Raw genomic sequence first — 17,494 nt, forward strand, 5'->3', positions numbered from 1 at the left:
CTGGGACAGAACTGATGCCACTGGGCTGGTGGTAGTGCCATGTCTCTGGTGCCTCCTCTGCTGTGTCCCCGTGTTCCTTAAGAGGGGACACAAGGGGTAGGAGGAGGGGACAGGGGATCGCAAAGCAACAGAGGGGACAGCAGAGCCCTCCAGGGAAAGTGCCACCAGATCCCTGACACCTCCCCTGTCCCCTCCCCACGTGTCCCCTCCACAGCTGCAGGCACTGGTGGATGTGCTGGCCACCCTGGGCAAGGTGGTGGCCAGCGTGACCAGGCCATACATGGCCAAGTGCCTGCGCGAGTCCCCTGACTCCCTGCATGAGGACCTGGAGAACTTCACCTGGAGCCTCTGTAGGACCCTGAACCACAGCAGTGGCCCCTCCCTGGGCCAGGCCCTGGCCACCCTCAGGGCCTCCCCTGAGACCATCTGTGCTGCTCTAAGAGCTGTGACCAGCGCCTGGCAGGAGTTGTGGACAGCTGAGACTGGCTGGCCAGAGAGGCCACCGAGCTCCATGCCACCTGAAGGGAGGTGGCCACAGCTGAGGCCGCTGTTGTAGCCACCACCACCCTCAAGGCCAGGAACTGGCAGGACACGGCCGCCTCCTTGGGGATGGCTCAGGAAAAGATGGTGGAGCTGCCACAGGCCCTTGAGAGGGAGGAGGGGCCTCGGCAATGGCTGCACTCAAGGCCCAGATGGTGGCAGCCTCCAACGAGGTGCTGGTGGCCACTGTGGCCATGGGAGAGACTGTGGTGGCCAAGAGCCAGGCATTGATGGCCACCAGGAAGGGACAGGAGGTGGAGGAGGCCCTGGGGCTGCTGGAGCGCTTGGTGGCCGCGTGTGACGAAGCCACCACGTTCCCCTGGGAGGTGCAGCACCTGCTCAAGGACATCGTAGACACCACAGAGGTGACAAAGGAGGAGTCCCCTGATGTCCCCAAAGCCTTGCCAGCCAAGGTGTCCATGGCCGAGCGGCTGTGGGAGTCCACCACCCGCCCGGCAAAGGATCACCTGCTGGGGACACATGATGACATCAACAACATCTTCAGTTGTGATTCCTACAGCTCCAGTGCCCATGTGGTGACTGAGAAGTGCCAAAAAGCCATCGAGGACATCCCGAAGCTGCTGCAGGGATGGTGATGTCACTGCTGTGACATCATCATGGCAGTGACATCATCAGGGGCATTGCTGCTGTCACCTGTGCCCTCCCTGTGCAGTATTTGAGATAAATCTGGGGAATTTTCTGGGAATTTTCATTGATACTGCCCCAAATCCTGATGGGAATTCCTGGGATCCCCTTACTGGGGACACTCTGGGCACACTCAGGGACACTGGGGACACTCAGGGACACACTGGGGACACTCAGGGACAGGGGTGAACAAGTCCCCTCAGCAGCTTCCAGCTTTCCACTGTGCCTGCAGCAGAGCTGGGATATAAATGACAATTTAATAATTGGCTTCTGCAGTTCTTTATTGGCTTCTGCACTTTTGTATTGCCTTTTGCACTTTGGTATTGCCTTTTGCACATTGTTATTAATCACCAGTAATTTGATACGGTATTTGATACTGATGTTGATTATCAATGATTCCTTGTAGCTGCTGGTTGGTGCAATGCAATCTGTCAGTTCAGGTCTGCACCATGCAGCCTATTAATAAATTAATTATTTAATTTCATCATATCCTTTATATAAATCAGCCTGGGCTGATCTGAACTCTGTATCAGACACATTATTGACCCCATTGAGAGGTGAGTGGTCAATAAAGCCATCCCAATGTTCCTTGAGGGGAGCACAGCCAGGGAGCTGCTTCAAGGCACTGTCACTGAGATATTTCCCCTTGGAAACCCTGGATGGGATGCAAATACACCCAAGCAGATGGCAAAATTAAAATGATATCAAAGCCTCATGGAATGCGGGTTAAAACATGGGGTCTCTAAAGATGTAAATTGGTCAAAGCTTCACCAAGTGAGGCAAAATTATGATGAATCACCCACTGATTTTTGAACAGGTGAAGAGATCTGCCATCAAATATACTGATCTAGATCCTGAATCAGTTGATGGTAAAGCACACCTGGTTTTGCTTTGTGTGGGTCAGGCTTCAAATGACATAAGAAAAGATAAAGGGAGTTCAAGTCATAGATTAACTGCTGGAGGTTGCCTGGAAGGTGTTTTGAGACAGGGGCCCAACTGAAAGAGTTAATCCCAGCCTAGCAAGAAGGCAACTTGGGAAAAGTCACCCAAGAAAGCTTCCCCTGTGGAGAAGGCTCAGAGTGCATCCTGTAAGAAATGGGGGCATTGGAAAAAGGACTGTCCAGTGCTGAAAGAAAAATCATCAGTCCCTCATAGCAGCGGTCACCAGCAGGGAATAATGAGCATTGACTCCATGATTGCAGCAGGCTGATCAATCCCTTTGTTATACCATCCTTTACTACTAAGAAAAACCCATGGCCCTTGCCTGATAGTCACAACACACACGCGGATCCAATTGGTCAAACAAGCCAAACAACCATCGCCAGTGGCCAGTTGTTCTGGTTTGAAAGTAAAACCAGTGAGAGACTCCAAGTCAGAAATACCATTTATTAGAAAAAGGGAAAAAACCCCCAAAAGACATGCAATAGTACAAAATAAAACCACTGACAGAGTCAGAATATATCCTGACACCCTGCTGGTTAGGGCAGTGGTAACAGTTCAGATGAAATGGTCTCGTTGAAGTGGTGATCCTGTAGAAACGATTTGGTAGCGCTTGTCCTTTGGGAACCAGTGGGTAAGGGCTGCCTGTTCTGTCCCAAAGCCCAGATTATATCCAGGTGGGGATGCTGAGCTCCTCCCCCCTGGGTGGAGCATCTCCCAATGGGCTGATAGCGGTCTGAGTCATGATTGGTCCTTGATTGCCCATCAAACAGAAATGGCTCCTGGAGGCAGTTTTCTCTGAGTCATGATTTCAAATAATTAAGCCTCACTAAGATAGTGAGCTTCCTTTGCAACTGTCTCTGAAAAATTAGTGAGTAGAAAAGCTTAATAATTTTAGCTTTATTTTGGAAAATATTGGCACTGTTTTGACAATTATTTTTTTCCTTTCCTGCCTGCTTCACTTGCTCCCTGCTCTGATTTTCTCTGAAAAGCAATATTGTGTTTACCTAGTAACAATGGCAGATAAGTTGTTCTCAGCTGTCAAACAGGAAACTAATTTGTGTGTGACCTGGAAAGATTTCACTGTAACGCCTTTTTCTGTGTCAGATTGGAAGGTTGGGGAAGCTGGGAGCAATCAGAGAGATTTTAAACGCGAGCTGCTGTTCAGTGCATTGAATTGATGGGTTCATGCAGGGATAGAATATCAGTAAATAAAGGTAATAGAGAAAGTAATCTTACCCCCTGAAGAGTTGCAGCTGAGCCAATTATTAGAGATTAGGAGCAGGCCTGATTTTAACAGGCCACAGCTGTAGCCCATAAGAAGAGTGTTATAAAAGAGTGTATTGATTGGCTGAGGGAACTGGAGTCAGTTGGCTGCTGCGAGGACAAGGAAGAGTCAGTGCCTGGAGGAGCTGCCTACAAGAGACATCAAGGAGGCACGAAACTCTAGCGATATGGAACCTTTGCAATGTAATGACAATAGAACTCTTGCACTATAATGACAACAGGTTCATTACAGGAGATACGGAAAAACCATAAACCAATCCCCCTCCCAGTGCCAGCAAGCTCTTGGGGATGGGGATAGAATACATTTGATATTGGAACCTAGGACAGGGCCATTAATTAATAATTCTCTGCTGCTAATGAGTAATAAGTTATTGATTACCTGCTGTTCATGAGCCATTATTCTTAATTATCTGCTGTTAATGGGCCATTGAGCATCACTGCATGGCTGATGGGATGACATCACCCCGTTGGGAGATGCTCCTCCCAAGGGGAGGAGCCAAGCATTCCTACCTGGATGGAATCTGAGGTTGGAACACTGCAGCAGCCTTTGCCCACTGCATTCCCAGAGAAGCAGCTTTCTTCTTACTTTTACTTTTAACTTTATTTTATTTTATTTTTGTCCCTTTTTTATTATTGCTATTTTTATTTTTGACTTAATTTTTATTATTTTTGTTCTTATTTTTATCTTATTTTTATTTTGGTTTGATAGAGTTTTTAATTATTTTTAATTTTTATTACTTTTTTTTTAACTTTATTTTGTTATTCTTCATTTTATTTATATCATTAGATTATTTTAATTTAAATTTTTTTATTTTTATCTAATTCTTATTTTTATTTCTATTCTCTAGTATTACTTTATTTTTATTGATTATTTTATTTTTACCTTATTTTTATTTCTGACTTTATTTTTATTCTTATTGATATCTTAATTCTTATTTTTATTTCTATACTCGTTTTAATTTTAATATTTTATTTCATTGCATTTATTTCCCTTCCCAAATTAAGAACAGTTATTCCTGCTCCCATATCTTTGCCTGAGAGCCTTTTAATTTCAAATTTATAACAATTCAGAGGGAGGTGGTTCACATTTTCCATTTCGGGGGTCTCCTGCCTTCCTCAGCACACACCTGTCTGTTCAAACCAAGATACACCAAAACACCCCAAAATTACATCCAAATACCATAACAGATCCTGAAATTACCCCAAATCACCTGAAAAAATGCACCAAAATACCCTGAAATCCCATCAGGGACCCAGAAATTACCCCAAAATCCAGTCACAGACTCCCTGAAATCCTATCAGAGACCCTGAAATTGCACCAAAATCCCCTCAAATTACCCCCAAACCCCCCCAAAATATGATCAAGAACCCCTGAAATCCTATCAGGCACCCTGAAATTGCAGCAAATCACCCCCAAATCCCATCAGGGAACCCCAAAATTCCATCAGGGATCCCAACATTACCCGAAATACCCCAAAATCCAGTCAGGGAGCCCCAAAATCAAGTCAGGGACCCTGAAATTATCCAAAAAGACACCAAAATCCCAGCAGGAATGCTCAAAATCAAGGTAGGGACCCCAAAATTACTCCAAAACACCCCGAAATTACTGCAAACACCCCCAAAATCCAGTCAGGGACCCAGAAATCACATGAGATTTCCCCAAAGTTTAGCCAGGGACTCCAAAATGACCCCAAATCCCCCCAAAATTGCCCTAAATCTGGTCAGGGACCCCCAAAGTCACCTCAAAATCAGTCCAGATCCCCCAAAATTCAGTAACAAGCCCCAAATCCAGCCAAGGACACCCTAAAATCCGTCCATATTCCCTCAGGACCCTCAAATTCCCCCAGGACCCCCTCAAACTCCTCCCCAAATCCCCTCACGACCCCAATTCTCCCTCAGGACCCCCCAAAATCCCTCTCAAGCCCCCCCCCCCCCATCCTGTCAGAATCCCCAAACCCCCTCAGGAGCCCCAATTCTCCCTCACAACCACCCAAAATCCACCCAAAGCCCCTCAAGAATCCCCTCAGATCCCCTCAGGACCCTCAATTCTCCCTCAGAACCCCACAAAATCCACCTCAAACCCCTTCCAGACCCCCAAGTCTCCCTCAGATCACCCCAAACCCCCTCAGAACCCCTCACATCCCCTCAGTGCCTTCATACCCTCCCAAATCCCCTCAAAACCCCCCAAAACTCCCTCAGGACCCCCCAAAATCACCTGCAAATCTCCTCAAGACACCCTCAGATCCACTCAGATACCCCCAATTCTCTCTCAGACTCCCCAGTTCTCCCTCGTGAACCCCAAACCCCCTCACATCCCCTCAGCGCCCCCAGTTCTCCCTCAGGACCCCCCAGTCTCCCTCAGTTCCCCCAAATCCCCTCAGGATTCCCTAAACCCTCTCACGCCCCCTCAAGACCCCCCAAATCCCTTCAGAACTCTCCACATCCCCTCAGAACCCCCCAAATCTCCTCAGGACCCCCCAATCTCCCTCAGGACCCCCCAAATCCCCTCCCAACCGCCCCCACCCCGCTTCTCGCCAGAGGTCTCGCGAGAGAAGCAGCGCCGCCATCTTGGTTGAGGGAAGTTCCGCCTGCTCCTCAGAGCGCTCCACGTTCCCTCATAAATCCAGCCGGGAGCGGCGGAATTAATCCGCCTGAAAATGGCGGGATGGAGCCTAAACCCCCTGGGATTCAGCCTAAAAATCTCCCGAATCCAATCTGGTGCTTCCCATGGATTGGGGCGGTACTGGTGATGGGCGGGACGGTGATGTCAGTCCCTCTGGCTCCGGCCGTTTCCGGCGCCTCCCGATCCCGCTCGGGCATTTCCGCGAGCGCCGCCGCCGGGGCCGGTTCTGGGCCGGGACCGGCGCCTGTCCCGGGACTCCTTCGCCACCGGAGCGTCCCCAAGGTGTCCCCAGAGCGTCCCTGCCGGGTCACCAGTGAGCATGGAGAACCAAAAGGTGCGACGGGGGGTAGGAGGGTGGGGAGAGAAGGACACGGTGGGGGGAGGGGGCACGGGGGAGGAGGGGGCAGTGGGGGACGGGGGGGACACGGGGGTGGCAGTGGGGACGAGGGGATGACAAAGGGACAGAGAGGACCCGGGGAGGGCACAGGGGCCCCTGCAGGCGGCCACAAGTGCTTCCAGGTCCCTGACACCTCCCCTGTCCCCTCCCTAGTCGCTGAAGGCGCTGGTGGCCGTGGTGGCCACCCTGGGCGAGGTGGTGGCCGCTGTGACCGGGTCACACAGGGACGTGCGGCGGCGCGTGTCCCCAAAGTTCCTGCACGCCGCCCTGAGGAGATTCACCCAGAGCCTCCATGAGACCCTGGACCACGGCGATGTCACCTCCATGGGCCACTCCGGTGTCCCCTCCCTGGTCCAGGCCCTGGCTGCCTTTGAACCCACCCCAGAGGCCTGGGATGATGTGAGAGCCGTGGCCAAGGCCTGGTGGGAGTTGGTGGCCGCGCTGGAGGAGAGATGGAAACTCCTGGCCTGGGAGGCTGCTGAGCTCTGTGTTGTCTATGAGCAAATGGATCCCGCCCGAGCCAGGGACCCACAGGACGAGGCCACCCACCGGGGGACAGCTTGGGACAACCTGGTGGCCTCCACGGTCCGGTGGTCGATGGTGGCCCTGGATAGGGAGGAGGAGGAGGAGGTGGCCTCAGTGGGGGCCATGCGCGATGCCCAGGAGGCAGCGGCTACCAGCGAGGAGGAAGCGGCCACCAATGAGGCCATGGACGAGGCTGTGGTGGCCACCAGCCGGGCAAGGGTGGCCACCAGGAGGGGACATTGGGCAGAGGCAGCCCTGAAGCCGCTGAAGCGCTTGGTGGAAGCGTGTGACAAAGCCTTGGCGTTCACCAGGATCATGGAGTTCTACCTCTCGGAGATCAAGTTCATCCTGAAGTGGGGAGAGCCGGCGTCCCGCAGTGTTCACGCAGACTTGGTGGCCACGGTGGCCGAGTTTGAGTGGCTGTGGGAGGCCAGCGCCCGCCTGTTCAGGGATCATCTGCTGGGGATACTTGAGCTCATTAACAACCTCCTCTTGAGTCCCTATGCTGGCCCAGGTGTCCCGGGTGGCCCAGGTGGCCCCGGCAGCCGCGCAGTGGCCGAGAGGTGCCAAGAAGCCATTGAGGACATCCCGAGGCTGCTGTGGGGACAGTGATGTCACCACTGTGATGTCATTGGGGCAGTGATGTCACTGGGGAGACTTGTGGATACTCAGTTGCCACCAGCTCCTGGGGTCACCAAGAGCCTGTAGTATATGGTAGAGTTAATTCATGCTATAGATATAGATATATGTGTGTATAAAATATTGCAAAGATTCGAAACTTATGTCTCTGACCACTCTGGCTGGGAACAGAGTCCTATTCTTATTGTAACCAGTTCCCGGACAGCGTTAAGATGATATCAGGTCTGTTACCGTATGAATGGTAATGGTCCCCGGCTATTATGGGCTATTATGGGGGATTTCCTCCAGTTCCTGCATTCAGGTGATCCCATCTGGACCTTCCTGGAATGGAATGTCTGGAGGAGCGCATGAGACATGCACCTGGACATGATTTCATCGCAGTACTCAGAAACCAGTACATGTGAATGCAGCTTCTGCCTGGACACTCAGACATTCGTCTGCATCTCTGAGTTCGCCTTTGTCTGTTTCTACATCTGTATGGATTCAACTTTACATGTGAAGAAACACAAAGAAATATGTGGTCATCCCTGCCCCAGGTGGAATAAACTGTATATAAGCCGGCCGTGGGGCGCACTCGGGGTGAACCTCTGGGGAAATGCTGTCTCTCTGTCAGCCGGACCCTGAGGTCACCCAGCGCTGTTCCCGGGACTGACGCTGTCTTGGCTGTGGTGGGTTTTCTTTTTTTCCGAAATTTCTATTTTTGTTATTGTTCTAATAAATCTTTGCTATTTTTTTTTTCATAAATTTGGCTACCGATTTGATAATTTATAACAAGCCCCTCAAGTGCCACCAGCTCCTCGTGTCACCAAGAGCCCCTCAAGTGCCACCAGCTCCTTGTGTCACCAGGAGGCCCTCAAGTGCCACCAGCTCCTCGTGTCACCAGGAGGCCCTCAAGTGCCACCAGTTCCTTGTGTCCCCAAGAGCCCCTCAAGTGCCACCAGCTCCTCATCTTACCAGGAGGCCCTCAAGTGCCACCAGCTCCTCGTGTCACCAGGACCTCATGCAGGAGAACCTGGGGGGTCCCTTGGGGCTCGGTCCTGTCCCCCCCGCCCATTATCAGCCGGGACCCCCCCCTGTGAGAAACGGGTCAAAATTGAAATTTTTATAAAAGTTTGTTAAGGGATAAAATTCTGGTGCTAATTGCCGAAAGCTCACCATTAATTAAGCCATGTTCTTTATAGACTGTTACATCACAGAGGCTCATGCATATTCATGAGGGTTGATGCATATTCATAATATATTATTGATCTAAAAAAATATAGAATAAAATAGAAATGTAATATATATTTTATAAAAATATTTTCCAAGAATATATTTTATGCCAACAGAATTTATATTTATATATATTTATATATTAATTTATTATAATATCTAAAATTAATGTTTTATATATATATAAATAAATGTACATATATTTTTCTATGTTCTGTATAAATTATTTTCAAACATTCCTGTGAGTTCAGACGTACTTTTGTTTGGTTTTAACCCTTGACTTGCCTCCACGCCATCTTGTGCATTAAACCAATTTATTTCACTTCTCCTTGCGGTTCCATCATGTCGTGTTTTCACTCTCTGGTGATGAGAGAAGAATTCATAAATTCTTTTTTTTTTTGCTGTTTTGGCACTAGGATGGAACTGAGGACACTGTGGCAGGGACACTGGGACAGGATGGGGGACACTGGGGGGGGACTGGTGACACTGGGGTGGTGACACTGGGGCAACCCTGGTGACACTGGGGTGGTGACACTGGGCTGAAACTGGTGACAGTGGGACAGGGACACTGGGCTGGAACTGGGGGCAGTGGGAGGAGACTGGTGACAGTGGGATGGGGATACTGGGACAGGACTGGGGACTCTGGGAGGGGACACTGGGATGGGGACATCAGGAAGGGACTGGGGACAGTGGGCTGATGGCACTGGGGTGGAACTGGTGACACTGGGAACACTGGGATGGGGACACTGGGAGAGGATGGGGGACACTGGGATGCTGGCATTGGGATGGAAGTGGGGACACTGGGACAGGAAGGGGACACTGGGATGGTGACATTGGTATGGGGACAATGGGGCGGTAGCACTGGGCTGGCACTGGGAGCACTGGGCTGGTGACACTGGGACAGGACTGGGGACACTGGGCTGGCACTGGGTTGCTGATGCCAGCATTAATTAATTAATTAACCCCCACAAGCCCTGATTGTTTGCGAAGGCAAAGCTCGTTTTGCATCCATCGCTCAGGGGAACCCTTCCCATCGTTCCTTTGATCTCTCGGTGCCGGTTGGATCTCCCCGCAGAGCCAGAGCCGATGTCCAAGGAATGGCGCCTGCCTGAAAGGGGCGGGGCGATGTGACGTCACAACACCAGGCTCCGCCCCCCGCATGGCCACGGCCCGCTGGTGGCCCTGCTGGTGGCCAGGTGACACCGCGATGTCCCCTCACCCACTGGGCCACCTGGCAGGACACGGCCACCACGGGCAGGGCCAGCAGCAGGTGACCGTCCTCAGCCACCCCAGGGACACTGTGGGGACACGGGGACACCGCACAGGTGGCACCAGGGACACAGCAGTGCCACCCATCCAGTGCCACCAGTTCAATCCCAGTGGCACCAGTTCAATCCCAGTGTCCCTGTGCCACTGCCACCAGCCCTTTCCCGATGTCCCCAGTTCCATCCCTGTGCCACTGCCACCAGCCCTGTCCCGATGTCCCCAGTTCCATCCCAGTGCCACCAGCCCTGTCCCGATGTCCCCAGTTCCATCCCAGTGCCACCAGCCCAGTGTCCCCAGTTTTCCATCCCACCCACGGTTTTCAAAGGGAAATATCTCAGTGACAGCGCCTTGAAGCAGCTCCCTGGCTGTGCTCCCCTCAAGGAACATTGGGATGAATTTATCGAACACTTGTCCCTCAGTGGGGTCTGTGATGTGTCTGACACAGAGTTCAGATCAGCCCAGGCTGATTTATATAGAGGATATTATTTATTTATTTGTTTATTTATTTATTTATTTATGGGCTGTACGGTGCACACATGAACTGACAGATTATATTGCACCAACCAGCAGCTACAAGGAATCACCGATAATCAATATCAGTATCAAACACCGTATCAAATTGCTGGTGATCAATAACAATGCGCAAAAGGCAATACAAAAACGCCTTTGGGTCATAAATGACAATTTAATAATTGCAAAAGGCAATTATTAAATTGTCATTTATGACCCAACTGGGCTGCAGGCACGACGCAAAGCTGGAAGTTCTTGAGGGGACTCATTTACCCCTGTCCCTGTCCCTGTGTGTCCCCAGAGTGTCCCTCTCTGCCCTTGAGTGTCCCCAGTGACGTCACCCCAGGAATTCCCATCAGGATTTCGGACAACTTCGATGAAAATTCCCAGAAAATTGCCCAAATTTGTCTCCAATCCCAAGCAGGGAGGGCACAGGTGACAGCAGCCATGTCCCTGATGATGTCACTGCCCCAATGACATCACAGCTGTGACATCACTATCCCTGCAGCAGCCTCGGGATGTCCTCAATGGCTCTTGGCACTGCTCGGCCACCGTGCGGCTGCCGGGGCCACTGGGATCACCTGGGTCACCATAGGGACTCAAGAAGAGATTGTGGATGTCCCCCAGTGTCCCCAGCAGGTGACACATGAACAGGTGCGAGCTGGCCCTCCACAGCTGCTCAAACTTGGCCACTTTGGCCGCCAAGGCCTTGGGGATATAGGGGTACACCTCCTCTGTCTCCTCTAGGGTTGCAGCGGTGTGTATTTAGCCTTCTAGAGCAGAGAAGGTCAGAGTCCGGCTAGCTGAGGTTAAGGCCGACACCTCGCTGCATAACCTGCCAGCACCCCTCGGCGTCGTAAGGCCTCGGGCTGTGCTGGTTGCAGACTGGATCGCTGCTAAACAACGAGAATGAAGGAGCTGGACACTTGCCGGGGGGGGGCTAAACTTGGTTTATTGGAAAGCCCACGAGGTCCCAGCGAATGACCAAGAACAAAGGGTGCTTAAGGGTTTTAAAGGGAAGGAGTGGACCTGGGAGGGGTTTACAGAAGACCAATGGGGGAAGAAGAGGGGATGAACTTAACACAAATGACATAGTGGAGAGCCCAATAGGTACCAGGTATGGGAGGGGTCTCGGGACTACAGCCAACCACAACCCCCAAAGAGGAGAAGCTTCTGGAATACTAGGTGGAGTGGGGGGTGATTGACTTGGCCCAGGGAGGAGAAAAAGCATACATATAAGGGGAAAAGGGGAGGAGGAATTGTATAACCTAACAGATTGACAATATAACTGGCAGGGCTGTGGCGGGAAAACTGAGGAGGGCAGAACCATTTTACACAAAATGGGGGGGAGCAGATACATAAAATGGGGGAGGAATTAAATGAACTTAATGAACACGCTACATCACAGGGTGGCCTTGATGGCCCCGAGCCGGCGCTGCAGCTCCGAGAGGAACAACCTGGCTCTGTCACACGTGGCCACCAAGTGCTGCAGCAGCCCCAGGGCCACCTCTGGCCAATGTCCCCTCTTGGTGGCCACCCTCGCCTGGCTGGTGGCCACCACAGTCTCTCCCATGCCCTCACTGGTGGCCGCAGCCTCCTGGGCCTCGTGCGCAGCCCCCAACAAGGCCTCCTCCTGCCTGTCCAGGGCCACCATCTGCTGCTGGGCCATGGCTGCCAGGCTGTCTCCAGCTGTCCCCCTGCGGGTGGCCTCGTCCCACGGGTCCCCGGCCCGGGTGGTGGCCTCAATGGTGGGCTCGGCATTGGCCATGTCCTTGCAGGCGTCACGGAGCTCAGCAGCCTCCCTGCTCAGCCGTTCCCAGCTCTCTGTTTGCGCGGCCACCGACTCCCACCAGGCACTGCCTGTGGCTCTCACATGGGCCCCGGTGGCCTCTGGGCTGGCCCCAAGGGCGGCCAGGGCCTGGCCCAGGGAGGGGACACCGCCATGGCCCAGGGTCCTATGGAGGTGCCAGCTGAATCTCCTCAGGACGGCGTTCAGGGACTCTGGGGACACGCGCTGCCGCACGTCCCTGTGTGACCCGGTCACAGCGGCTGCCACCTCGGCCAGGGTAGCCACCATGACCACCAGCGCCTCCAGCAGCTGGGGAGGGGACAGGGGAGGTGTCAGGGACCTGGTGGCATTTGTGGGCTCCTGCGGTGGCCCCTGTGCCCTCCCGGGGTCCCCTTTGTCCCCTCCCTGGAGGGCTCTGCTGTTCCCTTTGTTCCCTTTGCCCCGCCTCATCCCCTCTGCCTCCACCTGCCTCGCCCCGCTGTCCCCCCTCCCCCAGCCACCCTCGGTCCCCTCCACCCCTCTGTCACCCCCGTCCCGTCCCCCCTCACCCCTCGCAGGGACTGTCGCACCTCTTGGGGCTCCATGGCCGCTGGGGACACTGCAGGGACACTGCGGGACACTCCGAGGGGCGAACACGCCCGGGGGACAGTTGGGGACACACGGGAACGCGGCGCGGCTGGAGAGGAAAAGCGGGAAGTGGTGACGTCACCGCCCTTCCCCCCACCCGCCGTGCCAGGGCGGGGTCCCCAATGTCCCGCTGGTGGCGAGGTGACGCCCGGATGTTCCCAAATCCCGCCAGGCCACCTCGCAGGACACGGCCACCGCGGGCAGGGCCAGCAGCAGGTGACCGTCCTCAGGCACCCCAGGGACACTGTGGGGACACGGGGACACCACACAGGTGGCAGGTGGCACTGGGGACGCGACAGTGCCACCCATCCAGTGCCACCAGTTCAATGCCAGTGTCCCTGTGCCACTGCCACCAATCCTGTCCCAGTGTCCCCAGTTCCATCCCAGTGCCACCAGTCCAGTGTCCCCAGGGCTGCCCCACTGTCACCACCCCAGTGTCCCCAGTTCAATTCCAGTGCCACCAGTTCTGTCCCACTGTCACCACCCAAGTGCCAACAGCCCAATGCCACCAACCCAGTTCCAGCCCAGTGTCCCCAGTCCTGTCCCAGTGCCACCACCCCATTGTCCCCGTACCAATGTCACCAGCCCAGTACCACCAGTTTCAGCCCAGTGTCTCCAGTCTCATCCAAGTGCCCCCCATCCTATACCAGTGTCCCTGTCCCGGTGTCACCAGTTCCCTCCCACTGTCCCCAGTTCCAGCCCAGAGTTCCTGTCCCAGTGCCATCAGCCTAGTGCCACCAGGGATGCCCCAGTGTCACCAGCCCAGTGCCACCAATTCCACCCCAGTGCCGCCAGTTCTATCCCACTGTCACTACCCCAGTATCCTCAGGGCTGGTGTCATCATTCCAGTGCCACCAACCTGGTGTCCCCAGTTCCATTCCAGTGTCACCAACCCAGTGCCATCAGTTCTGTCCCACTGTCACCAGTGTTTTGGGGGTTTTGGGTGATCCCAGGTGGAGTTTGGGTGCTCCTGGAGGGTCTTGGGGGCAGCTGGAAGGGTTTTGGGGGTCCCAGGGGAGGTTTCCAGGGATTTGGGGCTTCCCAGTTGAGAATTCCCAAAGATTTGGGCGTCCCAGGTGAGAACACGAGCCAGGGGCTCAGAGGGGCTGAGAGGGGAGGGCCTGGGGGCGTTCTGGGGGGCTCCAATCAATGGGGGGGGGGGGTGGGGAGTGCCATGGGGAGGGTCTGCTGAGTGTGAGGGGGTCTCATGGATTTGATGCCTCAGGTTTTGGCTTTTCTGTTTTTCAGATTCTGTGCTGCTTTACTCTGTGGGTCTGGGCTTCATATTAAGGGATGCTGAGCTCTGTTCACAGAGCAGGGAGACAAAACAATTCCTTCTCTAGCTGGAAACCCAAGGACAAATAATCCAAACCTCAGGCCCAAGAGAATAAACAACGGGCACTGAAGAGAGAAAAACAAGAAGGATGGGACTTAATAATTTAAAGCTATAATTGGACAATTAACTCCAATATGCAAATGGAGCAGAACTTATAAAATTGACAGACCTCGTGACCGGCCGTCCATTTTGTGGCCATTTTGGTCCATCTTGGGCGTAGCCCTGGCTGGGCTCTTGTTCGGCCCAAGGTGTATTCACGGAGGCCTTCTAACAAATGCCTGCTTTATTGTGTAACCGTGTCAGGCCTCTGTTCTAGGTCAGCCTTGTGAAGGCCTCAGTTTGTGGCGAGCACGAAGGGAGCCGAGGCACCTGGGCAGGGCTGGAGCAGAGGCAGAGGAAGGTGCAGCTGCTGCCCCCAGCCCGCGGCACTGGCGGGGCCCAGGTGCGGGGCGGAGGGTGCGGGAGGCCGAGAAGCTCGGGAGGAGCGAGAGAGGCGTGAGCGGCTGCAGGGGCGCTGTGTTTATCGGGTGAGCGCGGTGGGAAGGGGCGTTTTGTGCTCGGGAGCGCAGCGGGTGCGGGGCTCGCTGTGCCCCGGGCCGGGGAGGGCGGGCGCTGTGAGCAGCGGGGTTGGATTGCGGGGCTGGGCTTGGCCTGGGGCCGGCAGTGCTGGCGCAGGGATCGTTCCCGCACCGCCGCTCCGGAGCGCCGCGATCTGAATCTCGCTCTTTCTCTCTCTCGTTGGTCCTTTTAATTTCTGCTCAGAACTGTTAAAATTCCGAGTGTATATTCTGCTGCGAATGCTGTAGTGATAATATCCCGAGAGACAGTCCCCTGAGATTAGCACTGAGAAACTGGGGAGCCCTTACTGGGGGGAGCCTTGTTTTTCAAATGCAAACTTATTGGACTCTCAGAAAAGATGTGGCCGCGGTATGAGCTAGAGGGCAATCAGACGAGGCCCGATTTTGGTAGTTGGGATAAGAGATTAATATCAAGTTTGATTTGCCGTAGACGCGAGGATAAATCCTCAGGGTGCTCAGGTGAGCTGGAGTATGCGAGGCTCTTTATGGTGCCAGCATGTCAGGGGAGTCCCGCAGCAAAGCAAAAGGAAGAGCATCCCTTAGTCTGAAAGGGAAAAGGGGAGAAAAGGAAAAAAGAGCCAATATTGGCAAAGAAAAGTAAAACAAGGGAGGAAGAAGGCTCAGATCGAGTCGCTCCCGCCCTGAGGGTGGGGTCGGTCGGGTCCGGGCCAAGGCGCGCCCCCCCCGCCGCCAGCGCCGACACGATGGGGGGGCGGGGGAGGCGCAGCTCAGACGGGGCCCAGCCGGGGAAGGAGGAGAAAGGCGAGCGCGGCCAGGCAGGGATGGCGCCGGCCCGGGGCCAGGAGGAGGAGCCGGGGCGGAGCCTTGTGCCGGGAGAGGGGAGGGGATGGATGGCGGGCACCGCCCACGGCACCGCCCCGAGAGCAGGAGGAGGAGCCGGGGGCGGAGCCTTGTGCCGGGAGGGCGGAGAGGGAACCTCCCATGGGGGCGGGGTCTCTCCGCTCCCAGCCCTGTCAGTTTCCATGGCAACCCTGAACGCCTGGGCGTGCCTTTGGGGGATGACGTCACCGGTGCGGGCGGACGCGCAACCCGGGTTAAAAGACGCAGCAAATCCCGCGTGGGGCTCCCTAGGATCGGGGGTCGGCAAAATAGATTATATGGTACAACAGGGTCAGCCGAACCAGAGAGCTCCTGCTCCAGCAGCTCCGGGGAAGGTGAAATTGATGAACTCATTGCAGCCTTGAGCAAGCGAAGGAGGGAAAAGATCGTGAGAAAAGCCATCAAAGAGTGTAGCCCCATAGTGAAACGTACAAGCTAAAAAATGAGAAAAGAACCGGTTTTACAATCCCCACTGCGACCAGCAGTTAGCAACCAGGGACCGATTCACGTTAAGGTTCCATCTTCCCTTGTGAAAAACACGGTTCACTTTCCTGTTAAAATTTAAAACTTTAATAAAGGACAGTAGGAGACAGAGACAGTAAAACAAAAATTACGACTCTGTGCATCTTGGTACTAAGCCAAGAGCACCCCTGCTAGTTTGGGAAACACCCTTTTTATACCATTTCTATTACATCAGCCTGTTGCATATTCATAGACTCTTATGCATATCCATCATCTAGTTTACATATTTCAGGAACTGTTTAGCATGGCTCCTCCTCAGCTCTGCCTTTTTAGAGCATGTGTGTTTCTTGGCTGTGGTTTTGTTTCCCTCTCTTGATCACTTCCACTCTGGGCCTTGGTCCACACTTTCTTCAGACGGCAGATGCTGATAGTTGGCACATCAATAGCAGGGTGCTCATGACGTGTTCACTGGATGTTATCCCAACCAAGCAGACAGTTCACTCCTGACTAGATCAGCTACCACTACTACTAGGTCTAAGTTTTTATTAACAGCAGAAATAAAAGCAAAGTTATTTTAACATTGTGCATATAAGATTCCTCTTAATATAACAATATAATAAGCATCTGTAATAATCTTTCCTCTTCCCTTTTTACAAATAATTTGGCTTGAGCAGTATTTCTTTTTTTTCTATCCTCCATTATTTGCTTTTTTCTTCATAAATAATTTTTGCTTCTTCCAAGTGGTCTTTCTTATTATTTTGTATGCACATAATCTTTTGTGCAGTCCCAGATGTAGTCAGTTTTGGGTCTATAGCATTGTCACTTAATCATTAAAACTGAAAATCAGGGACAAAGACTCTCTAACTAGTTAAATTTAGAAAGTGGTATGTTTATTACGCTGGTGGGTGGCCTGGAAGGGGTCATTCTTGAAATGTGTGACTGCACCACACAAGAATTTTTGCCTTCTATTTATTTCCCAGAATAATACATATGCATAACCCCAGCACCTCCCATCCCCGCTTTGTATTAAAATGAGGTTATTAGTCCTTCATGTGTGTGCAATTCTTCTCTTGAATTGGGTCAGTGGTCTCAAATTGGGCCAGTGGTCCCAGGGATGAAGTCAGGAAGGTCTTGGTCAGGTCTCTGTGACCCTCTGGCACAATCCAAGGCCCCCTGCTTCATGATGGATTGACACAGAGTCCAGGTGCTGGGCATTGTTCTGCTGGTTTCAATATGTTCCTATATTGGTTCACTTGCTCCTCTTCCTTCTACAAATGAG

At 53.1% G+C, this 17,494-nt stretch overlaps 2 protein-coding genes across 4 annotated transcripts in view; one reads left to right on the forward strand and one right to left on the reverse strand.

The window, feature by feature from the left end:
• LOC128949493 (class II histocompatibility antigen, B-L beta chain-like) overlaps positions 1-17,494 on the reverse strand; it is a gene marked incomplete at its 3' end in the record, with an annotated part of 61,283 nt that overhangs the window by 18,632 nt on the left and 25,157 nt on the right. The window lies entirely within an intron of this gene.
• Positions 6,002-14,504, forward strand: LOC128949492 (uncharacterized). Of its 3 annotated transcripts, none has more exons than XR_008484207.1 (2): positions 6,002-6,368; positions 14,248-14,504. XR_008484207.1 is itself a non-coding variant. In XM_054294347.1 (2 exons), the coding sequence occupies exons 1-2, from the start codon at positions 6,354-6,356 to the stop codon at positions 7,566-7,568; spliced, it is 999 nt and encodes a 332-aa protein (XP_054150322.1). In that variant the 5' UTR covers positions 6,002-6,353; the 3' UTR covers positions 7,569-7,737. The 3 variants fall into 3 exon arrangements, 1 of the variants encoding a protein (XP_054150322.1); XM_054294347.1 differs by lacking the exon at positions 14,248-14,504 and adding an exon at positions 6,585-7,737; XR_008484208.1 differs by lacking the exon at positions 6,002-6,368 and adding an exon at positions 7,884-8,263.

The sequence above is a fragment of the Melozone crissalis genome, unplaced genomic scaffold, assembly GCF_028551555.1.
Source record: "Melozone crissalis strain CALT ecotype California unplaced genomic scaffold, PUWL_Pcris_2 ptg000244c_1, whole genome shotgun sequence".
Lineage (NCBI taxonomy): Eukaryota > Metazoa > Chordata > Aves > Passeriformes > Passerellidae > Melozone > Melozone crissalis.